The sequence below is a fragment of the Enoplosus armatus genome, chromosome 2 (genome assembly GCF_043641665.1).
Source record: "Enoplosus armatus isolate fEnoArm2 chromosome 2, fEnoArm2.hap1, whole genome shotgun sequence".
In the NCBI taxonomy this organism is placed as follows: domain Eukaryota; kingdom Metazoa; phylum Chordata; class Actinopteri; order Centrarchiformes; family Enoplosidae; genus Enoplosus; species Enoplosus armatus.
Window position 1 is genome coordinate 16,382,765 of NC_092181.1, and position 16,907 is coordinate 16,399,671.

At 42.4% G+C, this 16,907-nt stretch overlaps 1 protein-coding gene across 1 annotated transcript in view; it reads left to right on the plus strand.

Moving 5' to 3' along the window:
- The first annotated feature begins 807 nt into the window (after window positions 1-807).
- ndst3 (N-deacetylase/N-sulfotransferase (heparan glucosaminyl) 3) overlaps window positions 808-16,907 on the plus strand; it is a 37,073-nt gene continuing 20,973 nt past the window's right edge. Inside the window, exons 1-4 of the mRNA XM_070917375.1 lie at window positions 808-1,806; window positions 11,095-11,182; window positions 12,367-12,521; window positions 14,133-14,318. Of these exons, the coding sequence (XP_070773476.1) occupies window positions 808-1,806; window positions 11,095-11,182; window positions 12,367-12,521; window positions 14,133-14,318 (1,428 nt within the window). The remainder of the gene's footprint in view (window positions 1,807-11,094; window positions 11,183-12,366; window positions 12,522-14,132; window positions 14,319-16,907) is intronic.

Below are 16,907 nucleotides of genomic sequence, written 5' to 3' on the forward strand. Positions count from 1 at the left end.
CTGTGCTGTCATGGGCTCCCCCCAGATTAGTGCTCCTGGCAAAAGGATTCCAACTCTAATTTTGTGGTATTTCAGATGATTAGGTTCAGAAATAGGACAGAAGTGCACAGAGTTTGGAGCAATTAGAGGAATTCTCAGTAGAGCTTTATGGGACTGATTAGTTGAGCTCCCATCCACCTCCCCACATTGCCATATTAACACACAACCAGCTGTTGTTTATTTGTGAGGATTGACTTTTGTGTTGTGTTTGTGCTTTTAACTGTGGTGTCACTTTGTGTGTGTGTGTGTGTGTGTGTGTGTGTGCGCCAGAGGTTGGATAAGCCCTAAGGATGCAAGTTGTTTTCAATCAGCTCTGTAGTTACCAGCTGTGCCCTCACATTCCCCAGGGTGGCACAACCTAGGTACACACACACACACCCGCGAGCACGCACACAGAGAACTAATGCATAGTATTCAACCTTGCCCAACAAATTCACTCTTTCTTTTCTCCTTGTCCCCTTTCTCTGCAGACATTAATCATCACTCGCTCCGTCTCTGCATGTGATTCCTCCGTGAGGATTGGAAGGAGAGTACCGCAACTGTGTTTCCTCAGTGAAGACCTTTGTTCCCCGACATCCAGCACAGCTCCCTTCTCCACCTGCCATGGTGACATGACACACCCCTGAGTGGCTTGTGCTCCTTTCTCACACACACAGACAATCTCTTGGGCTCCTCGAACCCCCCAAACTCGTGCACACCTTCTTCTAGGCTCCAGCAATCTAAAAAAGACATCTCCTCCTCCTGAGCACGACACCTCCCCGCTTCGCGATGACGGTGGCCGTGCGATTCCGTCGCCACTTACGTAGGCTCCTGCTCCTGCTTGCCTCCTGCTGTTTCCTCTCCCTCCTCCTGTCTGCTTACTTTCTGTTTACAAACTCCTCCCCTTCCATGCAGCTTGGACAATCCCCCGAACCTGCCTGCTCCCAGCCGCTCTCCGTGTCCCCGTACCATCAACTTCCATACCCGTACCCTCCTAACCCCCCCCACACAAATGTCCACACTGACCCGGTGGTGTTGGTGCTTGTGGAATCCCAGTACTCCCAGCTGGGTCAGGACATTGTGGCTATATTGGAGTCAGCACACTTCCAGTTTCGCATGGAGATCGCCTCAGGGAAGGGCGACCTTCCGCCGCTCACAGAGAAAGGACGCGGCCGATATTCTCTCATCATTTATGAAAATTTATTAAAGTATGCACATGCAGACACATGGAACAGACAGCTGTTGCATCAATACTGTACGGAGTACAGAGTGGGCATCATAGGTTTCTACCGCTCCACTGAGAACTCCCCACCTCTCCTCAAACTCAGAGGCCTACCTCTGGTGCTTAGGACCAACCAGGCACTTTGGGACTGCTGTGTGGTGTCTAGCTCACCTCTCCTCCACCTGACCAAGCCTGGCACAGATCGAGGGGCTTTACCTGGGGAGGACTGGACCTCCTTCTCGTCCAATCACTCCACCTACCAGGCTGTGCTACATGCACGGGCCAAGGAGGGAGCAGGGGCAGGTAGCGGCGATAATCCAGGGCCTGGCTTTAGTTTGGGCCTCCAAGCCACTGTGGTACAGGACATGGGACTGTATGATGGGGTGAGGAGGGTACTATTTGGCCAGGGACTGGGCTACTGGCTCCACAGACTCATCCTGGTGGATGCCATCTCCTACCTCACAGACAGGAAGCTTACTTTGGGTCTGGACCGGCACATATTGGTGGATATAGATGACATTTTCGTGGGGAAGGAAGGAACACGCATGAACGCCAAGGATGTGAAGGTACTGAGGGTGATGGGTGTGTGATAATATGCATTAGAGAGAGACAGAGGGGAATAGAGAGGATGAATTCATGTCGGGTCAGTGGTGTTGGATTAGATTTTCAACTTCTAAAAGCAGTAATTGTTGACAATGCAGTGGTGAAAATAAGGAATGTTTACTTATTGCAGTGTAAATCTGCAGACACCGCAGCAAAAGCTTTTACCTGGAGTGTATTTCAGAGGATTTTTGCTCGGGCACGGGTGCACTGAGGGGCTATTTGGGAAATCTCATGCGTGTGTGTGTGTAATGTCTGTGTGTGTTGTGGCCAAGTGCATATGTGTTGGGGTACAGCGAGAGGGTATTTATCTCAAATGGAGGTTTAGCCAGAAGTAAAGAGGCCATTTAAGGGAACAAAGACGTGGAGTGAAAGAGAGAACGAGGAGAGATGAGAGAGAGAAAGAAAGGTAGTGAATGAGCCAGTGAAAAGATGAATAGCACTTATTCCTCTTTTCCCACGTTCCTCCTCTGAGGGAAACTAAAGGAGAGTCAGCCATGCAGCCCGCCTCTCAAGACAGCTATTGTTTCAACACACACGCTTGCATGAGCAAACACACACACACACACACACTCAAACACACGCATACTGAGGCGTGCATCTCCACAGATACACACTCACATGCATATGAAACCTTGTTTCTGTAGGAATTTAATATTTTCAAAAAGAGGGGGGAAAAAAGCTTTGCTGGAGTGCGGATAAAAGGCTTCTGCACGAGGAATTTTGTTTGAAATCGGCGGTCACATTCTCCCACTGCGTCCTCACTCAGGGCTACTCAAGAGAAACAAATTGTGTTTGGTGGGTTTTCATGTGTATGTGTGTGTGTGTGTGTGGGGGGGCTCTAAGACAGGTAAGATTTATGCTGTTAAGCTCTTCAGTGATGTGCATGAGCGAAACCCAGAGGCGTCTGGCCGTCTCACTGCAGCCACAGGATATACATGATAGCAAACTGTGTGTGTGTGTGTGTGTGTGTGTGTGTGTGTGTGTATGTGTGTTTGTGCGTGGGTGTTTTCTGAATCACTACGTTAGATTAGAATGTCACTTTCCGTCAATGGCTGACACCTGTCTCTTCTGGCTTTGAAAAAAACAAAACGAGCCACCTGTCTGTGGTTGAAACTTGGGGAGGAGATGAGAGGAATGGGGAGGCTGAGAAAACAGGAGGGCAGTGGGTGGTGAAGTGGAGAGGAATTCCACCCTTGAATATAAAAAAGATGCTTGTATCCAAAAAGGATAAAAGAGTGCATATTCACACACACACACACACACAAAGTGCACACATTCCCGTGCACATACACATTCACAAAATGAGCACACAAACTCTCTCTAGTTGGAGTTTTCATTTTAAGTCTGCCTGACTCTTCAGCTTTGTAGCATAAATATACATGAGGATGAACCAGTGCCATAACAGAAGGACCGGGAGATGGGAATGGAGAAAGAGGTGAAGAGAGGGAGATGGAGAGATAAGAGAGCGAGAGGGGCAGGAAAAGAGAGAGTGATGCCATTTGACACACTCACACTCCCTCCACATTTCTTCTCACCTTCAGGATAGTTGGCAATCACAGAGAGGACTGGAGGAAAAAAAAGAGGGAAAAGAGTTGGAGGGAGGGGAAGGTGGAATTTGGCGCCTAGAGGAAGAGCTTGCAGCTAACTTTGCGATTTCAGAGAAACAAAATGCTGAAGGGAAATGGGGAAGCAGAGGAGGGGAGGCGGAAGAGCAGGAATATGCTGATTTGTAGCAGCCCTCGCCTCAGAGATGGAGAGCCTCAGGTAGATTTGTCAGATTACAGTTTGAACGTGTGACAAGTGTGTGTGCACGTGTAAACCAAGTATGTTCCTAATCATGTGCATCAACCAAATTATTTTGCTGTTATCTTTTCTACATGTCTTCTATCTTTGTTGTGATGCTGATGTTTGATTATATTGATTTGGTGCTGATTAGTAAATCCCGCTGGTTAGTTCTCAGATGGGCTCTTAAATGGAAGTCTTTCTCTTCTAGCAAAGTGCCATTGAGAAGCTGTTGAAAGGATGATTCATATTAAATGACCACGTGTCAAATAAATGTCTAGCTTTGGGTGAAGGCGACAGCTGAAAAGATGTCTCTTCATTTTATGAAAGAAGATGAATGCTCGTGGAATCCAAGGAATTCTTTCATCGCGAAAGCAAGATGTAATTTGGTCAACAAGTTGAGGTTGTGTAAAATCGCCTGGGTGACTGATGGCCATGAGGACATTACAGACCAGGTTTATCCCAAAAAATCTACAGCTGAGCATGTTAAGTCCTCTGTAATTTCATCCTTACTTTTACTAGGACACCACTGTGCAAACACATCGCAATGAATGCTTATGAATGACACACAAGTTATGTGAAAATGTAAATCCTCTCTCATCCCCTGTGCTTCAAAAACAGCTTATGTGTAACACTGCATCAAAGTATGTAACAGGATGTGTTATTGACCAATTAGCAGGACAAGGCGGTTGCAGTGCCAATGTCAGAAATCCCGCCTTACCTCTGTAGAGCCAACATTCAATCTCCTGTTCTCCCTGAGAGAAGAAGAGCGAGGAGTGAGACATGGAGAGAGAGAGAGAGAGAGAGAGGCCAATTAAAATGCCTCCCTCCTTCTCTCTGCACTCTTCATTAGTCTCACCCCACGAGTTCATCTGGTGACAAACAATACCTACACCCCCTCCTGTCTGCACACATACTCACACACACAGCTGTATTTCCTCTATTAAAATGATTCACAGGGAGGCACCCCACGGATGACATTTCTCAAAATGAGGGATGATGCCAGTCAAAAATTCCCGTCAATGATACGCACGTGCCGGTGCTTGTGTTTTTTTTTTTTTAATTAATGCGTGTAGGATTTCTCCTCTTCTCTGCCTTGGAGTGGTCGTTAGGGAGGTGTCCAATTCTCATCTTCAGATCCCTCCTTATCACCTCCTCCTTTCACCTCTTCCTCCACTCATCTTCTTCCGTACCCCCTCCTCGCGTGAGTCATTGATCACTATCTCCGGCCAATTTGTATTCCACCCTAAACCTCTCTATCAACTCGTTCTCACTCTTTTCGTCCCCAAGGTGCTTTCTGAAGCGGTGACACACATACTGTACATGGACTCAGAGACCAAGATACACACTCTCTTTTCACATAGGGCTGCATTTACCTGAACTGACTAGATATTTATACATCTAAAGGAAGGTAGTGGCACGGCGATATGCACAGTTAGCTCATAGCATTGTCCATTTTACGTTGTGGCAGTCAGTCTCTTGTACTCCCGGAAATGAGTAGCTTAATTGGCTAAATAAGATTAAAACAAGCGTTTCCAGACACACAGGGGGGCCGTTTTTTGCTATTTCATTACTTTGTGTAATTTGGCAAGGCAAATAATTACTACTTTCATGTGGCCTAACAAGCCATAAAGTGCTACATTATTTCACCTTCATGACTGAAGAGGAAACCTGTTTAAACATCGTATCCAGCTAGAACAGTGGTTCCCAAGCTTTTTCTCAAGGGACTCCCCCACCCACAAAAAAGGGGAAAAAGTAGCCTACTTCTTTTGAAATATCTTCATGTTTATTTCATTGTATTCATTGCATAAAAAACAATAACAGCATATAACAATTAACTGTATAATTAACCTAAATAGTGAACTTAATACCTGCAGGAAGTTTGAAGTTCGAAAACAATTTTTCCTTATATTTTTGGGAACACAATTCTATGTCTGTATTATGATTTTCTTTTAATTTCACAATCATACATACATTTTAATAGTCCAAGCAGCCTGGTTTTATAATAAATAAATAAAGATATAAACCTCAAAAATAACCCTTAAATTTTGTTGTCTTCTCCACAGAAATTAATTAAATGCATGTATATTATATTTTATATATATAAAAATCAAGAGAGCTTCGCAACCCCCGTGGAGCTTTGGTGACCCATGATGGGGGTCGGGACCCCCAGGTTGGGATCCACTGAGCTAGAAGGTAGTTATTCTACATATTACATTACATTGCACTGAGGAATGTATGAGTGAGGTGGAGGAGGATAATGGGGTATAGGCATTTGAAGTAAAGAGTATAAATATCTAGGCTAAATTGTTTTTCATGTCCTCATGATCACTTTGGTCTGGCAATGACCTAAAATTTGAAACAAAAAAAAAAAAAAGGAATTACACAAAATGGGCAATATTCTGACTTCATTGAAGATTTTTGGCTTAGGAATCTGCAATTTATTGTGCAGTCCTACTTAGAGTTAATCTTTAGACCTAATTAAGTATGATGCATATTTGCCACTTAAGTCAATGGAACTGAGCTCATTTCATATCCGTTTATTACTTTTCCAAATTCTATTACATAAGTAATGAAGAAACATATAACTAAACAATGGAGAAAAAAATTGATAACCAGTGGAGAGAGACAAGGAAATGGGAGAATAGGAGACAGATTTTGGTCTTTTGTTACGAGAGGCATACACATTTGTTTTGTTTTTTTTAGACGACATCATTAATTTAATACATGGCAAAGGCCGGCACCCTTGCCAAGGAATCTTAGGTGTTCGATCTTAATGGTTTTTTAAAATGACAAAGTTGCAGGTGGGAATGGGAGAAGAGGAGATGACATATAAGATGGCAGAGAGGAACAGGATATTGCTTCCAGCATGATGCTTCCTGACATCTGCTCTCATTCGCCCCCCTGATCTGGACAAGTGAAATTATCATGTTATTATGTCAGCCCCGCAGGGAGGGAGACGTTACACAGTTATTAGCTATTAGAAAGAAAAAACGGCTGTTACATGTTTATCTATCAGGGGGTTTTCATTTTTAACATACAGCACAAAAAAAGATGGTCAGCGCAGTGTCATTGTAATGAATACTCAGAAGAAAGCATCTGTCAACAAGAAAATCATCTTAATAACTTTTTTTGTTTAATTAACACTTTTTTTCAGTGCTCTTGTTTCTACTCCAAATTAACTCTGAGAATGTGGCTGTGTGCCATGCATTTTATTCCACAAAATGAGGCAGGTTTTGCGGTCACAGCAATCACTAAAACTCAAAATCCTTGTGGGGCTGCCAAGTAGAATTTAGTGTAAGTATAGCGATGCCAAAGCAATCATAAGTACCTTGGAATCCGTAAATGCAAGTGAAAAGATGATTTTGTAAAATGGTCCAATATAAAAAGCTACACTGACTTGAATCTGACAAGCGAGACTGGAAGTGAGACAGAGAAGGGAAGAGTAAGCAAAAGGAAGACTGGCATTAACTGGTAAAGAGCTCTTCCTGCTCATCAAATAGAGATGCCTGACCCAGTTAAATTTGCTGGTCTAGTGTTCACATTACAGGCACAGATACACACACATAGGCACAAACACTCATACATGCACTCATGTAGATGAATCAAGAACTTTGACCTGCTTTTGCGCAAGACTTAAACCCCCGTAAATGTGTCTTCATTTTCTTGTTCCTCTTCAGATCTGTTTGCACATAAAATCCCACCCTCAATTAAGTTCTTTTTTAATTACTTTTGTTATTTTAGATCTCTCAGCCAGGCTTAAGGCTGTGAAAAGAAAAGAAGCAGTGCAAAGGCGAGAATGACAGAATGGGGATATGGTGGAGAGGTGGTTGGTGTAAAGGGTTTGTGAAAGGCAGTGAATGCCAGCTGTCCAGATGCCTGTCTCCCATCTGTTTGAACCCCAACATCTAGCTGGCACCTCTTCCAGTGCTTACCACACACGCATGCAAGAACACCCAAACACACACACTGTCGCTCTCACGCACACAGAAACAAACTGGCATTGCTTCTGACGCTAGCAGTGTTAGGCAGCTGTGGGATTGGGCACAGAAATGAGGGCTATCGCTAACTGCTAATCACAGTGTGTGTTTACCTTCATCGCAAGGATTGTCAAGATCTCTCACATGCTACATAGTCCCACCACCTGCTAATCCAAATCCCCCCTTCTTTCTTATGGAGTATCTCTTATGGCCCATTTTAAAACTATCTCCAGCTTTGAGGACAGATTGGCTCCATATTGCTGAAAGCCCTCCACTCTCCCGGATCTGCTGCCGTTACCTTCAGAAAAACAGCAGGAGGGGACTTCATTGACTTCTCAGAGCCAGAGATAGGGTTTTATCTTATGCTCCGTGCCAGTGTTTCTGTCCAAGAAGTGCGCTCCTTTTTATTGCTTGGCAAAGTTTGTACCCACACTTCTGCCTCCTCATGATGATCTACAGTCATCCTCCAATAGCTCTCTAGTCTTGAGGGTTTCTGAGATCAACACTCAGGTCTTTAGTTTGAGGGCATGTAAACTGCCACAATTCGCCCAGGACAGTGTTTTTGGTTCACTCAGGTGTTAGCAAAACATCCTGTTACCATTGCTGTGGTGTCCTGATGTGGTTGTGTTGTGAATATTTAGTCAATAACGCACAAATTTTACAACTCTATTATTGCCTGTGACACACAGCTGGCAAAACAAACATATCCCTGTTGTCTGGAGCACGACTGGATAGGACACACACACTGAGTAGTCAAAGGTTAGGACAAGTTAGGAGGTTAGGCTAGGCTTTTCAATCCACCTTCGAGTGTGACCGTTCCAATCAGGTATTAACACTTTCAACGTGATCAGACAACACGTTGTAGGAACTAGTTCTGTTCAAGCATAATCCGACCCTCATTGTAGGGAGGAAACAAAAGAGGATACAAACAAAAAATGTGCTCATAAACTTACTGTTGTGAGTAATGCAATTACTGCAGCATGTTTAAGTTAAAATGCCATATGATAAAGAAATAATGGATAAAGTCGGGTAAAGTTTAGAATATTTTGAACCTTAATAATTAGATAAAATAATTTGTAAAGTCACTATTAACTACCAAATCTCCAGACGAACATTATACTAATATCAAACAGGGTTTGAAAAGGTAAAATTAATTTAATTGAAAAAAAGTCATATTTATACTTATACTTTATGCTTATAATTTTACAATGGGTTACTTGTCAGTAGTGTCCGCTTCATTGGTAACAGCAGCATTATACTTGTCCCTCAAACTGAAATGAAACCAGTAAACTGTAAAGTTTATCTATTAAATGTAGCCCATCACATAATACATCTTTCCATTGGTTTGAAAACCACTTTGCAGAGACTTGAAACTTGCTTGAGAAAGCTGATCCATCACAGTGAGCAATTTGTTGCCTGTGAAAGTTTCATAATCAGTGCTGCGGTTGCAAACAGGGAGTGCTTTGAAAACTCCCCTTGTTAGTTTGTTCTCTGTAAGATATGGCTGCTGAACAACAACTTCTTTAATGCGAGAAATGGCCAAGTTCACATTACCTTTTTTAATGTTTGCCTTTCGGTGTTGGGGATTTGTCAGCGCAATACTCCTTAAAAGTCAACCATCAGTTCTCAGATGAGGAATGCGGCACCTAGAAGAGCTTTGAAAATGGTTCCCTGCTCACAATGGGATTACTGCACAATGAAAAGATTACTTTCCCAAGAAAGAAATAAAGGTGACAAAATGTTCACTGTGATAGTAAAAGTGCTAAAAGATGCAAAAGCACATGTATGGTCGTTTGTGGCTCTGAGTCACTGATACATCACAAAAAGATTTCCTGCATGGCTCTTCTGTTTTCTGCTATGGATGTTAGGTAGCAGAATACAAATGAGGTGTTTAAACTAATATACTGCACACTTGGACACACACCTATGTCGACTCTCAAAGATACCAACACACACGTTAATAATGCATTTCGACCAAGTGCATCGAGGAGTGTATATTGAGTTAAGATGCAAAGCACTCAGCTACAAACTTAATTTAATTCTTAAGTCTTTGTATCTGCACATTTGCCTGTGTGTGGATGGGCAAACGTGTGTGTGTGTGTGTGTGTGTGTGTGTGTGTGTGTGTGTGTGTAAGATGTAGAGGATGTCATAACAGAGGAGACAGGGGATCAGATTAGGGAGCTGTGCACATCTGTCAGCATGCAGCCATCTTCAACACCATTAGATTAGAGCTAATGAAGACACTCTGTGCTTGTGTCTGTATATTTGTTAGTTTGGGACACACACACGCACACACACACACACACACACACACACACACAGGAGGAGGGAGGGTGAAAAGAGAGAGAGACAGTGCCTGGAACCAATTCCCTGCTCTGACATCAGCTGCTCAGGTCTCGTAAATCAGGCAAGGTTCGGTGGGGATCGATTAAAAGCAGCATGACAAAGATTGGTAATAGAGATGTGGTGCGTAGCCCAACAGACTGAAATATACAGACAATTATAAGAGTTTCATAAATAAAGATATTTGCGTGGGACCAAACGGCAAGAAGTGCAACGATAACAAGAAGATGGGGTGGGAGAGTGCAAGAGAAATAGCAAGGGGAGAGAGTTATAGAAAGGGAGAGGGAGCGATCTTTTCCTCCATGCTGCTTCAGCCTTCCTTTCAAATTAGAACAGCCCCGTCTCCTGAGAATGTGACATTTTCACGGAGCAGGCGAGGGAGAGATGGAGGTTCACAGAAGGGTGGGGTGGGTGGGGAGACAAATGGGGAAGGGGAGAGGGAGGGCAGAGAGGCGACTGCAGGTTCTCAGAAGCGGGAAGATGGAAGAATAGAGAGAGAATCAGAAAGAAAGGAGGCAGCAGCAGAGAGAGAAAGGGAGAGAGAGAGGGAGAGAAGGGGGATGCAGGGTTTCACTTGGTAGTGTTAGGGATGGATGGAGAGAATGATGAGAAGGGAGGAGTGTGTGCGGGGGTTATTAGTCCACCCTCCAGAGGCTACTAATGCACTGACCTTCATTAACTCGCATTACTGTCGGTGTGTGTGACTGTGTGTGCGAGAGTGCAACTCTCTTTAGTTAACACTCATTACAGAGTCTTTGTTTAAAGGCCAGTAAACTAATGAAGTCATTAAATAAGTGGAGAAAATCCTGATTCAAGTATTGAAACCAGAGACGGAGGCAACTTTAAGGACAGGGACAGCCACTGGAACACTTGGTACACATTGAAAACACACTGTGAAAGCATGGTGGCGACTGCCATTGTCAAAGCCGTGGGATGAGTACACACGGCCATCATGATAGTTCTCTGAGGACTTAAATATACAACAGAGAGACGTACGACCTAAATCAGACAGATCAGGTGTTTACCTGTACAAGTGCAGGCTGGGGAGAGATTAACCTGATGTACCATGTTCTGTCTGAGTGGTTGAAGGGGTTGAATGTGATTCTGTCACTAATGTTCTTTTCTATCCATCTATCTATCTATAGGCTCTCCTTGACACTCAGAAACAGCTGCGTTCTCAGATCTCCAACTTTACCTTCAACCTGGGCTTCTCTGGGAAGTTCTACCACACAGGTGTGTTCTGTTTATGTGCTTTCGGTCCTGACATATCGCTGCTAGACCTAAACAGTAACTATGAGAAATCTGAAAATGATGACTAAAATTCTAACACTTTATACTTAATTTAGACATGTTTTGTAATTAACAGTTTTTCATTAAATAACATTTTTCACCTTCACATTTGTTGGAACCTAGTAATTTAATTCATAACATATATAATTAGAATTTAAATTTAGATCCTATTCAGTTTTGGTCAATAAGAGTAGCTTATTGTGTGGAAGTAGCACAGTTCTTCTAACAGTAAGTAGAAGTAGTAGTAAAAATCTGTGCCTCATTATTTGAAACATGGCAGTTTACATCACACTGTACAAAATGTGAACTAAATCTTTCACAGTTCAATGTGAACCAATTGCTTTTAGTATGTAGATTTCTGTAGAAATTATTTGATTTAGATACGTGTATTGCAGTAAAATCCCATTTAATTTATAGTAACAAAAGTATATTTGTGTAAACTACATAAAGACTATTACACTCAAGTCAGCACTGAACAAACTACCAAATAAAACCTTTTTTTTTTTTTTTAAAGACAGGAATTTGCAGCACAGTGGTCTTAGCAGGAGTAATCAATCCCACACGGTTGCTATAAATTATAGTTTGTGTGATAAATTATGCTATTCATCATAAAAAAATATATATATTTTTTTGTCTCATACTATTTCTAGATTTTGAGTTACAGAGAAATATTAATACAGACATATTTGTGAGGCGGTGACATACTGCTGTGCATTGTACGCTCTGTTGCGGTTCCAAGGACAGATTTTATTGATTTTCTAGTTAAAGTGTCCTGATCTGCCGCTAGAGAACAACAGAGTAGGATCCAGTGGAAAAGAAAAATAGAGGTGAGACTGAACATAATTATAATTAGAAGAAATCTGAACATATTACCATAGCATTTGTTATTGCTATGGCATCCTTTTTATCGCCATGGTATCACACCGCTACCTTATTTAGGAACTTGACTTAAAAATAATCCAGTTGCTTGTTGATATACTCCTTATAACCCTATACCAGCGAGATGTTGTTTATACCAATAATTTTTTATGCGCTCTGAATATGCATGTGGATGTGCATTTATACATGTTATTTCCTTTCCTTTTGTCCTTATATATGTATGTGTGTGTGTGTTTTTGTGTGTGCAGGCACGGTGGAGGAGGACGAAGGAGACGATTTGCTATTGAAGTATGTGGATGAGTTCTGGTGGTTCCCCCACATGTGGAGCCACATGCAGCCTCACCTCTTCCACAACGAGTCCTCACTGCTGGAGCAGATGGTCCTCAACAAGGAGTTCGCTCTGGTGAGATGGATGCGCACCCACACACACACACACACACACACACACACGTATGCACGCACCTTTCTCGCAGCTGTCTATTTCGTGGTTGCTTTCTTTTTGTGTGTTCTTTTAATCATGCTCTCTTCCCATGATTGCATTTTCTTCAAGGATGTCTGTTGCTGTTAGTGATTGTTTCTTTGCCACAGCAGATTAAAGACATGATGTTGTCAAGTCAAAGCGCTAGAACTGTTCTACTGTAACTAGACTTTACTTGGAGGCTGGTAGTGTCAGAAAAAGAATACACTCTATGTTACATACTCTATTTTTTTTAGGAAAAATAATTGCTGCCTGGATTACGTTGTGTGACATTCCTATACCATAGGACGTAGACAACGGAAACCGGGTTTCATGTCCTATGCCTTGCTAGTTGTTAGGTTGAGGTTAGTCTGACTCACCGGATGTATGCTGTTGGGAAGTCTGCCATTGGCTAACTATTTCAGTCAGAATTCTCCTCCCCCTCCCGGGCTTAGCACCGCCCAAGACGATTGTGATTGGTTAAAAAAGTAAAAACAGAGTGTTTTTCCCCCCTATACACACCAATGGTGGGTTGAGCCAGAAGTCTGGAGATAGGTCTGGCTATGCGAGACTAGGTTGAGGTTTAAAATTAGTTTTAGTTTCCACAAGCCAATACTGTAGGGGAAACACGTGGAAGATATTGACAGTGAATGTTTTGCATATGTGTACAATATAAATATATCCTTGTTATGTTGATAAAAAAAAAACAATCAGGGAAGGATACACTTCACATGTTTGCTTATGCAAATTGGTTGCCTGTGAACGTATTTTTTCTGGACAGGGTTGGGTCAACAACGCTGTAGGAAAATAGATGTACTTCTGTCTGTATAAACAATAAGAATGCTTTTACAAAATGTTTTCTAAAACAAAACAAACAAAAGGTAATATCCCTGTTGGGGAGGGATGCACTTATTATGATGGGCACAGCTGAGCCCTGTTTAATGTCTCCTGTTTAATCTGAAGTCCGCAAGGTCGAGTGCTGTTGTTGCTCTGCTCTGCCTTGTTTCCCTGTGCTTTGTTTGTACATGTGTGAGTGAGTAGAGATGATTTGTATGACCGCATTGGAGAGTCGCATCACACATACAATACAGTGAGGGAGGTGGGGGATGGCTGGTTCATGTGGTTGAAGGTGAACGTGATCATAAAGTGTGATCCCTAACCTCTATTGTACACACACACACACACACTCCACTCCCTCATCTCCTGACCGCTGATGCTTAGCTTTGACAGTGTGTGTAGGTGTGTGTCAGAGCGAAGGACAACACCATCAGTCTGCGAGATGCACCCAGCAACAATCCACCCTCACACTCCCACACATACACATGCTCACACAAACTTTTTTTTTAATTTCCAACCCGAAGGCCAGCATCGTAACAAACAGATCACAAACCACGCGCTTCTTCTGCAAGGTCAGACTGCTGGGCCCTGTGTGTTTATGTGCCACCATGTCCTTTGTCAGAGTTGTAAATGTGCTACAGCGTCTGTGTTTATGTGTATAACCCTCACATACATGTCTGTCTCTGTGTATGCGTATGTATGTATGTCCACCACCTCCAGGAGCACAACATCCCAGTGGACATGGGCTACGCCGTGGCCCCTCACCACTCAGGTGTCTACCCGGTTCACCTGCAGCTCTACAAGGCCTGGAGACGTGTGTGGAACATCCAGGTCACCAGCACCGAAGAGTACCCCCACCTCAAACCTGCCCGCTACCGCAAGGGCTTCATCCACAACAACATCATGGTGAGGAGACAACATTGTTAATCACATGTCTGTGAAAAGCCCCAGGGGTGCACACACATGCAAATGTGCTCATCCACATGCACATCCACAAATGCGCTTTGATCAAATGACGTATTTTTGCACATACATGAAAATTAATTAGCACCTTCACAACTACCAACTGGATATTCATTATTGAAAAGATATTATTTTGTTCAGCAGAATGCCCAAAAGACTGCCACAGGTCTCATTTAAAAATATGTTTTTCAGGTAAAGATCTCTATGATTACTTGATATTTTCCTATTTAACTATTTTGTTGTTTTGATTTTCTTTTTTATCTTCTGTAGGGCTAGAGGTAGTAATAATTTAGCTCGTGTTTCCATAGCTGGTGGATACAAGTCAGTGTTGGTGCCGTGTGTAGACACATTTTATAAAAGATATTGGCCTGGCAGAGGCATAGCTGTGTTTGTTGTCTGACAAAAAGAGGCGAGTCGGGGGTTAGTCAGATAAACATGACAAAGTGCATCGTTGAAGAATTCCTGAGTGATATCATGTGCTTTCCTCAACACAACACCACTGATCATGCAGAAGTCATGAATCAAACCTAACACTCAAAGCACGTTATGTAGTGTCCTTGCCCGCCAGGAGGGAAAATGATTTGCTTAATTCATCTGACTGAAATTAAAACCATGAATTGTAAATTCTCAGAGCAACAAAATCAAAGCCAGCTTAAATACAGAATCATTTAGTACAAGAGCCTGTTTGGAAATGTTGCCTCGCCGCTCTGTTCTTTTGTCTTACTTTGAAAAAGTGTTTTTATCTACTGTCTCTTTGTTCAAGTAAGTGTTTGCTGAATAGTAAATTGTGTGCTGATGGTTTCTTGCGGTCTTAAACAGAAAATCAATGATGCTGTGCGTGGTGTGTAACCTCTGTGTGTGCATGCATATGTGTGTGTGTGTGATATGAATACTTTGACCTCGTCTCACCACAGCATGCTTAGCTCCATGTAGATTCAATATTTAATGGCTTCCCAATGTGGCTAAAGGGGTGAGATTTGTGCAGGATGTCTATGATAGAATAAGGGTCTAGGGATGAGGGCATTTTTACACTTTCATGTCCCAATAAATAATTCATCAGTCACTGTTTGAGACAGCAATAGAATAAAACTCTTGTCACCCATTCCACCTATAAGCAAGTTGTCTTCATCCCTCCCTCTGTCTCTCCTCCTCCTCGTCTTCATTCACTTGTCAGTCAGGCTCTTTGTCAGTGTGCACAACTGCTCCCTTATTGACAAAAGAACCAATCACATCTGACATCAAAATTACCCGTCCATGTTGTTCTGCTGTATTTGGGTCTTGAGCAAACAATTTGAACCGACAGCTATGTCAATTTCCCAATCAGTCCTAGAAGTCTGCTTTTATTTCTTGACATCTTGTCACCGTGTCATAAAAGACAGCCACTTAATCCTACTTCCTTTCAATACAATAACAAGCTGACAGTTTGACAGGCTATAATGTGTTATTATACATTATCAATAGTAAGGTATTGAGAGGCGCCAGTGAATCACTGAATTAAATTACAAGCCACTGAACGAAAAACACACATTCAACACTCAACATGATACAAAACAGGAGAAACAACAAAGAACCAACTGACAGAAACTTTTTGTTTTGTACAAGAAGAAAAGATAAAGAGGAAGTGGAGGCTGAAATAAAATTAAATGCCCAGCAAAAAATTGCTGTTAACTTTGTTCTACTGTCTATCAAATAAAACTTAAGACAATCGTTTTTTTATTGGCTGGACTAAACTTGTTGTTGTGCCCATGCAGCAAAATCACATTGGAAGGAGAGCAAGGATACATGCAAATCAGATTTGTTGCTGAAAGCCGATGATCAAGTGTAGAGTGAGATTTCATCAGCTGAGCTTTCCTGGTCTCTCAGCTTTGTCAGGAAATGAAGGGACTCGATGATCATGTCGCTTACCTTAAGTCAGACTGCAGAGGGAGGGAAACATCCATCACTTCTGGATAGAGACTCTCCAGAGAGGCTACCCTGCTCTGTTGCATGCTGGTTTACATGTTTACTAAAAAAAAATCACATGTAACACTGTTCAGTACAGTCGTGTTATGATGAACTTACCTCTGGGGAACACAGCTGGACCTCAGATCTATGAATTAGAGTGATCAACCAGTCTCAGAGGCATCCAGTATATGCTACACCCAATTCACTCCAACCTCCAACAGTGTCCCTTAAGATAATATATGTTGATGGGACACAGTCCTCTAAGGAATTTATATTAATGACTGTCATGGCCTAGCCGAATATCGTACCTTAAAGCACTCAATTTGGTTGAGTTTCACAATTTAGTAGCTATTCTGGAGCGTTCAATCACATCATGATCCTCATCAGTAGATGGGTTTGCCCAGTTGTCATGGTGTTTTGTATGTCCAAATTTTGTTCTGAGCGATTTGAAGACTCCGTATTAAAAGTAATCTTCATCCCCATCAACAGCAGATGAAGATCATGTGATATGATTGAAAGCCACTCAATGGACCTTGAGGTGACATTGTTCTGTCAAATTTTCACTTACGCAAATACACAAATATGTAT